The sequence below is a fragment of the Pteropus alecto genome, unplaced genomic scaffold, assembly GCF_000325575.1.
Source record: "Pteropus alecto unplaced genomic scaffold, ASM32557v1 scaffold90, whole genome shotgun sequence".
Lineage (NCBI taxonomy): Eukaryota > Metazoa > Chordata > Mammalia > Chiroptera > Pteropodidae > Pteropus > Pteropus alecto.
In genome coordinates this window covers 655,796-663,705 of record NW_006429894.1, presented here as the reverse complement: position 1 = coordinate 663,705, position 7,910 = coordinate 655,796, and the positions used below count along the sequence as shown (strand labels likewise).

Genomic DNA, 7,910 nt, shown 5'->3' with positions numbered 1-7,910 from the left:
CGGGTGTTGGGGGCGCGGGTGTGGGGGGCGCGGGCGCGCAGGGTGAGGCATGCAGCTGCCGGGCTTCTCAGGCGGAAAACCGAGGAGGAGCGGCAGAGGAAGGAGGACGAGCGGGCTCGCAGGGAGTTCATCAGGCAGGAGCACATGAGGCGCAAGCAGCTGAAGCTGATGGAGGACATGGACACCGTGCTCAAGCCCCGTCCTCAGGCAGCGAAGCAGAAGAAGCAGCGCCCCAAGTCCATTCACAGAGACCACGTCGAGTCCCCCAAAACTCCAGTCAGAGGTCCCCCAGGTAGCCCCGCGCTCGGGAGCGGTCTGTGCACGGGAACAGCCACTGCGTGGCTGTGCCTCGGCGTGCTCGTGGGACACGCCCGCGAGGTCCCCCGCGCCCCGCGTCTGGACGGCGGAGCAGGCCGCCTCGCCCTGTGACGGCCGTCATGACCGTCGTGACGTGCATGTGTTGCCTGTCGCGCTGGCATTCGGCAGAGCAGACGTGGGGGCCACACGCCCACCGTCAACACGAGTACAAAGTAACGGAGCACCGGGAAGTCTCAGAGCATTCCCATGCAGTTATTCTAAAACTAAGGAAGAATAACATCTCTCTGCCTTTTCTAGCCAATGAAATTTTTTGATACTCGGTGTTGACTAAAATTAATAAGTTAATTTTTCACCTAGGAATGAGATATTCCTAAAAATATTTTATTCCTTTTCTTAATTTTCTTTTAGTTACGTTAATTTTCTTATAATCACGATATCGTGTCTCATAGTACCACTTTCCTTTTGGGATAAATCCTGACAGCAGTTAATTTTATCGCTATTTCTTAAGTAGGTTCATAGCTAATTGTAAGTAAATCGCGCCTGTCTTCGTGCATGTTATATGTTTAGACCGACAGTAAAGAAAGCACGGAAAGCTGCTCGGTTTCCGTGCGCCGGCGTTATCTAGCGAGCAGACTCTTCAGTTGCCCCTTTTAAGTTTTCGGTTTTCTTTTCACCAGTTTTCCGTGTTTTGCAGCCTCCAGCCTTTCTCTGGCGTCGCTGGACACGGGAGATAACGAGAGTGTGCGTTCGGGCAAGAGGACACCCAGGTGCGCCCACCACGTCCCCTGCCCCTGCCCCTGCCCGTGCACTGCAGTGCATCGATCCTGACCTCAGCATCGATCCTGACCTCAGCGTTTTATACGTGTTGCTGATTCGAACAGTCTGGTTTCTATGTGATACACGTGTGTGTGTGTATATATAAAAAGATCTACTGATCTTCGCTGTTTATCTTTTAGAATTTTAGAATCACTGACCTTGATGAGATACTTTTCATTAACTATGAAATGTTAACAGTAATTGGCTAATATGGTCGTAATGAAATCATAGTCTGTAGAAATAGAAAGTACGTCATCTGCGTGGCGCCAGCCTCTCTGGTTTATTTCCCACCAAATTTAAAGCCTTTTTCCCCGTTAGATCAATTCCAAAGTCGGTCGTCTGTGACCTGGGAACGCTCTCTTCTGCACTCTCTGCTTCTAGAACGCAGATTAGAAACTAAAAGTCAGCATTTCGTTACCTTTTGCTGTAACGCCCGCATGACGAAGGGCGTCTCCGGTGACGGTCGTCATCCGAGTTCTGATCTCGAATTACCGTCCCTCGGTGCTTGGCGCCGGTTCACGCCTGTGCTTCTGGAGCGTCTGCTGCCTCCCGGGCGCTCGGAGGCACCGCCCTGACCAAGACAGTGTGGGCACCGTCTTTTGTTTTCAAGCCTCTGGCCTGATTTTGGTTGGTGCTGTCGCACGTACCCTCTGGCCCCCGAGTGTCCTTTCTCTGTGGGAGGCATCAAAAAATTGTATCTGCGATTTAGGTCGGAGTCCGTGGAGGGCTTCCTGTCGCCAAGTCGTTGTGGCAGTCGGAACGGAGAGAAGGACTGGGAGAACGCGTCCACCACTTCTTCGGTGGCTTCCGGGACCGAGTACACAGGTGCGCGTCTGCGCGGTGTTCGGGGGACGCTCTGACCGGGGCGAGGCCGGAGACAGGCCCTCCCGCGGGAGGCTGCACTGGCGCCGTGGTCCACACCAGGGAGGCCGGTCGGAAACGCCGCCAGGTCGGTCCGTGTCAGTGACCAGGGCCACTGAGGGGGGTGACCCCAGTGAACGGGGACAAGTTTCTAACAACGACACGTCGTCCCCGCTTCTCACTTAACACCGCTGGCCGTGCCCGCGTCGCCGTTCACAGTCAGGTCCGGAGCGGTTCCAGCCCAGGGGTGACCCCAGTGAACGGGGACAAGTTTCTAACACAACGACACATCGTCCCTGCTTCTCACTTAACCCCGCTGGCCGTGCCCGCGTCGCCGTTCACGGTCAGGTCCGGAGCGGTTCCAGCCCGCAGTTCCTGAGCCCTGCGCCGAGGCCGGAACCCACGAAGTCCCTCCACCGTGGGGACTCCGGTGCCTGGAACCCCGGTCTCTAGAGAGCACTGAGAGGCAGCGACCCCGGGAGGGCGTCCAGCCTCGCTGTCCCCGGCAGGTCCTGCCCTCACCCCGGCTGGGTGGTCATCCCTGAAACAAAGGCGGAATGAGACCAGAAAGGGAGACCAGCTCTGCGGAGCGAGTGGGCAGGAAGCGGGAAGGAGCGCGATGGGCTTGGGGCGGTGACGGGAAGGGCGCAGGGGAGCGCGCACGGGACGGACCCATCGCGCTTTACGCTCACCAGCAGCCTTAGAGTCCACACGGAAGGGGACGCAGGGTGACGGTTACAGCAGTGCCTGAGTCCAGCGCTGCTCCGCATGGCAGCCTCGGGGGGCCAGGGACACCCTGCGAGGGGCCCGTGGGGACAGGACCAGGTTCTGGCTGTGGCTGAGCCAGCCCGGGCCTTCGAGCACGGGGTCCCATCAGAGTGGGGACAGTGGCGTCCTTCGTCCTTCTGACTCAGCGGTGTTATTTTTATTATCGTCACAGGACCAAAGCTCTACAAAGAACCCAGCGCAAAGTCCAATAAGCACATAATACAGAACGCTTTGGCCCATTGCTGTTTGGCCGGAAAAGTGAACGAAGGCCAGAAGAGAAAGATCCTGGAGGTGAGTGTGCGCGGGGGCCCCGTCTCCCGGCGGGGGACTCGGCGTCCCAGCGGCCCGGGACCCGTCCGGCACTGGCTTTAGATGGGTTAGATTGAGTTCGCTTCCAAGTGGGCTTCTGGACTCAGGTGAGAATGAAAAATTATAAGTCAGCTCCTTGCGCAGATTCGCTCGTTCATGTTTCATGGACGCAGGTAACGTGATTCCCCGTAGTTAAAGGGAGGCCGGGCCGGGGAGGGGAGTCAGCCAGTGCCCGGTCGGCAGCGACAGGGACAGTTTGGCTGAGACCGGGCTGTAGCGGCTACCTCAGCACGAGGTGTCGTGTACATTTTTAATTAAAGTGAGCTTTGCCTTTATAACATGGCACCTTATTTCGGCTATTGGGAATTTACATTTTAAATTAAACGTCATCAGATTTGACCAGGAAACGTGACACAGTTTTTCTGTGACATGTTTCAGGGTGTTTACCGTGGTTTGGTTTGGTTTGGTTTTTGTTTTTCATTCCACAGGAAATGGAGAAGTCAGATGCCAACAACTTCTTAATCCTGTTTCGGGATTCAGGCTGTCAGTTTCGGTCTTTGTACACTTACTGTCCAGAAACCGAAGAAATCAGTAAGCTGACTGGGATAGGCCCCAAATCCATCACTAAGAAAATGATCGAGGGACTTTACAAATACAATTCCGACAGGAAGCAGTTTAGCCACATACCCGCTAAAACGTTATCCGCCAGCGTGGACGCGATCACCATTCACAGCCATCTGTGGCAGAGCAAGAGACCAGTGACGCCCAAGAAACTGTTACCCACGAAAGCGTAGGGCCGGGAGCGTGGGCCGCAGAACGCTGCCGGTGGCTTTGCTCTCCGTCCCTCCGGCCTGCAGAAGTCTCTCCGTTGCCAGCAAGACTTCTGTCCCCCGAAAGTGACATTGAGCCCCGTTACCATGGAGCGCGGGACGCAAGCCGCAGGCCGCCGGCGTGCCGGGGGTTCGCAGGCGGGCGGGCGGTCCCGGTGAGGACGACCCGCTGGATCCACGAATGGAGACGTGTCATCGGGGGTCACTGCTTGATACCAGGCACGCTGGAGCACTGAATTCTCAGACACTACTTGGACGCGTGGTGGGAACATGGTAAGATAACCAGTTAGGCGTTTTATTCGTTGCTTTGTTTTTTTTAACTTTTAATGTATGTGCTTGTCTTCAGATGGTTTATTTTGACTTTGTCTCCTCGAGGGTTGCTTTTAAGATAACTTGACATTTTGTTTCATGTGGAGATGAGGAGCATAGAAGTTTCCTCCACAGGCGACATGCACCTCTCCTAATGCTGAGAGAAACACTAGTGTTCAGTGGCACAGTAACCCTCACGTTGTCATGGCGTGAGAGCATTTGAAAGAATTATTCCGCTAAGTATTTACAACTCTATATTTATTATTCACTCAAGTATTAACATTCTCTGTTCGGTAAGAGGCGTCGTGAAGAGCTGCTAGTAAGGTCACTTTAAACCACATGAGCTTAACCACGAGTATAAGAAGTTGCTGATTAAATCAGTGTCGTCACACCGCTTCTGGCCGGCTCAGAATAGCTTAGATTGTTCCTTTACCAGAAAAGGCTTTCTCTCTCTCTTCAGCGAGTCACTTTATAAGCTGGCAGAAGTGAATGACACTTTGAGGATCGTCTTTCAGCCTGAAGAGGTTAAGATTTCCTGCTGCAAAGTCTCGAGAAGTCTTTACGTTATATTTATAACTAATATAAAAACTATATTTAGAAACTTTAAACTGTACAAAAGGGCTCCATTTTAATTTTAAAATAGCTTCACATTATTTTACTTAATAAGTTTTTCTTCCTTTTTGTCCTTTTCGAGTGGAACGGCTTAGATTAAGTAGACACTTGAAATCTTCTCTACTTGACCTTTGTCCCTTTGACAGTGTGTGCCGGAGGGTTAGTTGGGGAAAAACGTCCCTCTCAGGAAAAGACGTGAACGATTACGTGGCCCTGTCCCGTTTCCGCGTGGTGTCGACGGAGTGAGTCGGGGGGGCGGCGGTATCGTTTCGCAAGTGACACACGGGGTTTGTTTTCTTTCGTGGGAAGTAGAGACTGAAATATACGCATTTCTCTAATTGAGTCGTTTAGAGAAATAACTAATATCTTATATGATGTATTGACTTATTTTAAAAGCAACAGGCGTGAGCCGTTCCTGCACCATACTTTTCTAGTATTATGCGGCCACTAGGTATCAGTGCATCTGAGTTACCGACACTTTATCAAATGCTGTCAATATTTTACTGTAATTTATGTTCTTATATTTATGTATATTTGTTAAAACTGTAAAAAAAATTTCAAAGATTTTTTTCCAATACCCGTGCAAGATCTATGTGTAGCTCAAAACTCTTCGTGACCTACTGTTTGCATGTAAGAGACCAGGATATGTAACTCTGATATTTTAAGTGTATACATATTGTGTATAATATATGAATATTAAAAATGAGGCATTGCACATTTTACCTTTCAGACACCGGTTTCCGTCACTGTTAGAAGGAAGTAATTGTCACTTAATGTTGAGATGAAGACCGGTTTAAAAATAGCAAATGAATCTAATCAAAAAGGAGTAATAGTCAAAAGGAGAATCGGCCAGCATTTTACGTTACTAAATTTGTTCTTTTCCATCCATTTCCCTCTGCAAGCAGTCTTCTTCATGATATTAGTTGGCCATTAAATTTTTAAAACTTGGACGCGGGACAGTGGAAGAGGTCCTTACGACCAAACAGGACCTCACTCGTCCACGCGTGTCTAGCGGTGAACGTCCGTGGCGTCTGAAGGCAGAATGTGGATGTTGCCACGAAAGCCCGTTGCTCCCAGTGCAACGTTCACTTTATTGATGCAGGAGGAACATGGAGAGGTTTCTTTAAGTCTGCGGATGTTTTAATGATGGTGCAGCTTTTTTTTTTAAATTATGTTTTTAAAATTGTACAAATGAAAATTATGCCATTTCATCAAGCCTGGAGATTTTCATCCGTCTTATTGAAACACTGGTGCTTTCATCATTGGAGGTCAAATGATTTTGATCATTATTCAGTTAAGTTTGCCAAACGCTTGTCATGGTTACCAGTGCAGCCGTCAGGTTCTGCCCTTTGACGCAGCTTTGGAAAGCCCTTCAAGTTTGTCTGGAATAACTGGTTCAATTTTCACTTGGCTGTTTAAAGCCAAATTCAGCTTTCTAATGGCGGTTTCACGGACACTGTCGGGCAGCATACGGTGTATGGTGTGCTTACTGTCCAGTTTCGAGCATTGCTTACAGGTTTTTTAAGATGCTGTGCTGTAAAATACTGTCAGATTTGCCATTTCCTGGTACAGTGTAGTCCCCTCTCATTTGAATAAAAGCATGGCACCAAACGATTCCTGTTTCTGGAATGAAATGTGTTTTTTTCTTAATATTATGTGAACTTAGGCAAACTCATTGTATGGTTTTCCTATCCCTTAACCTATGTTTAAATTTTAAAATTCTAGTATCCATGAGAGGCAGCTTTTAGTAACATTAGACGTTGAATAGGGACCTAAGGCAGCGTTAAGCCTGTGACTTTCTGTGCCTGTTACTCAGTCTGCATAGTGATGTAGGAATGTTCGTGCCCGTCTCATGCTGATTTTGTCCATACGGATTCACTATTTCGGTGAATTAATAATTGTGCCAGAATTAGCATTCTGTACGTTGAAACCAAATGGCTCACAACCTCACCGACGACTTAGTGGCCACGCCGTCGCTTCCTGACTGTCATTCTGTGAGTTTCACTTTGATTTGGCTGATTCTACTCACTGAGACCAGAGCAATTAAAAGAAAAAGATCTGTCTGTGGCCCTGCCATCCCGATGGTGTGAGATCACATCCGGTCTCGGAAGCTAAGCAGGGTCGGGCCTGGTTAGTACTTGGATGGGAGACCGACCACCTGGGAAGACCAGGTGCTGTAGGCGCTAAAAAATTAAAAGATTAAAAAATATCTTAATAAAGCAGCAACAAAATGGCCTTCCTAAGCCTTACACGCCAGAAGAAACAGCGTCCATGCCCGGCGTGGGGGCACGTGGTTCTCGCCCTCCGAGCGGGGCGACCCTTTCAAAGGGTTTTCTGTACGTTCCGTTTCAAAAGTGAGAATATTCGTCCGTAGGCTCAGGCGGCGTTGGAGAAGCGTGCACGGGCCCGGCGCCCTGGCGCCCACGCGCGGCTTCACGGTGCGTCCCCTGGCCCGGCTCATTGTCATTCTTAGGTAGCAGAGGGGAAGACTCTGCGCCTGGCGGCGAGACCCCCGACCCGGGGCCGTGGCGCCGCGGGCGACGTCGCAAGGGGCAGCAGCCGGAAAACAAGTTTGAGTCCCGCAGACCTCGGTTTCGTCACGGCATGAAACGCGGGCCCCTCACACCAGCACCGAAGCCGCAGACTTGCCCCAGCTCAGCAGTTCAGCAGCGTCGGAACCTCCGACGGGGAAATAACCATCTCATGAGCACAGCAGAGCTCAGAAAAATCTGCCATTTCGAGATAAGTCATCAGCGTTGTCATGAAAAAAAAAACCCAGCCTGTCGGCCTTTCTCACACTGACTCTGCAGTCTGTTTTGCCCTGAGTCGCACAGGGTGGGGCTGGCGTGTTCAGGAGACGAATCTCTCCAGTGCTTGGGACCATGAAGGTCTCTGCCGCAGACCTCGTCCTCAGAAAGGCCGGCCTGCCGTCCGCCTCGTGACAGAGTGATCTGTGCATTGTGTCGCCGGTGCAGTGCTGGCCCCGTGGTAGGGAGGGGTGGCTTACAGAGCCCGCCTGAGTCAGAGGTGACTGGTCCCACTGATCGGTGACGGCAGTCACAGCGCTGCACGGGGAACCCCCCTCCT

At 51.1% G+C, this 7,910-nt stretch overlaps 1 protein-coding gene across 1 annotated transcript in view; it reads left to right on the top strand.

The window, feature by feature from the left end:
• CAMSAP2 (calmodulin regulated spectrin associated protein family member 2) overlaps positions 1-6,437 on the top strand; it is a gene marked incomplete at its 5' end in the record, with an annotated part of 45,493 nt that extends 39,056 nt beyond the window's left edge. Inside the window, 5 exon segments of the mRNA XM_015587352.2 lie at positions 72-292; positions 1,013-1,085; positions 1,844-1,959; positions 2,936-3,054; positions 3,561-6,437. Coding sequence (XP_015442838.1) covers positions 72-292; positions 1,013-1,085; positions 1,844-1,959; positions 2,936-3,054; positions 3,561-3,866 — 835 coding nt within the window.
• Between the last annotated feature and the right edge of the window lie 1,473 nt (positions 6,438-7,910).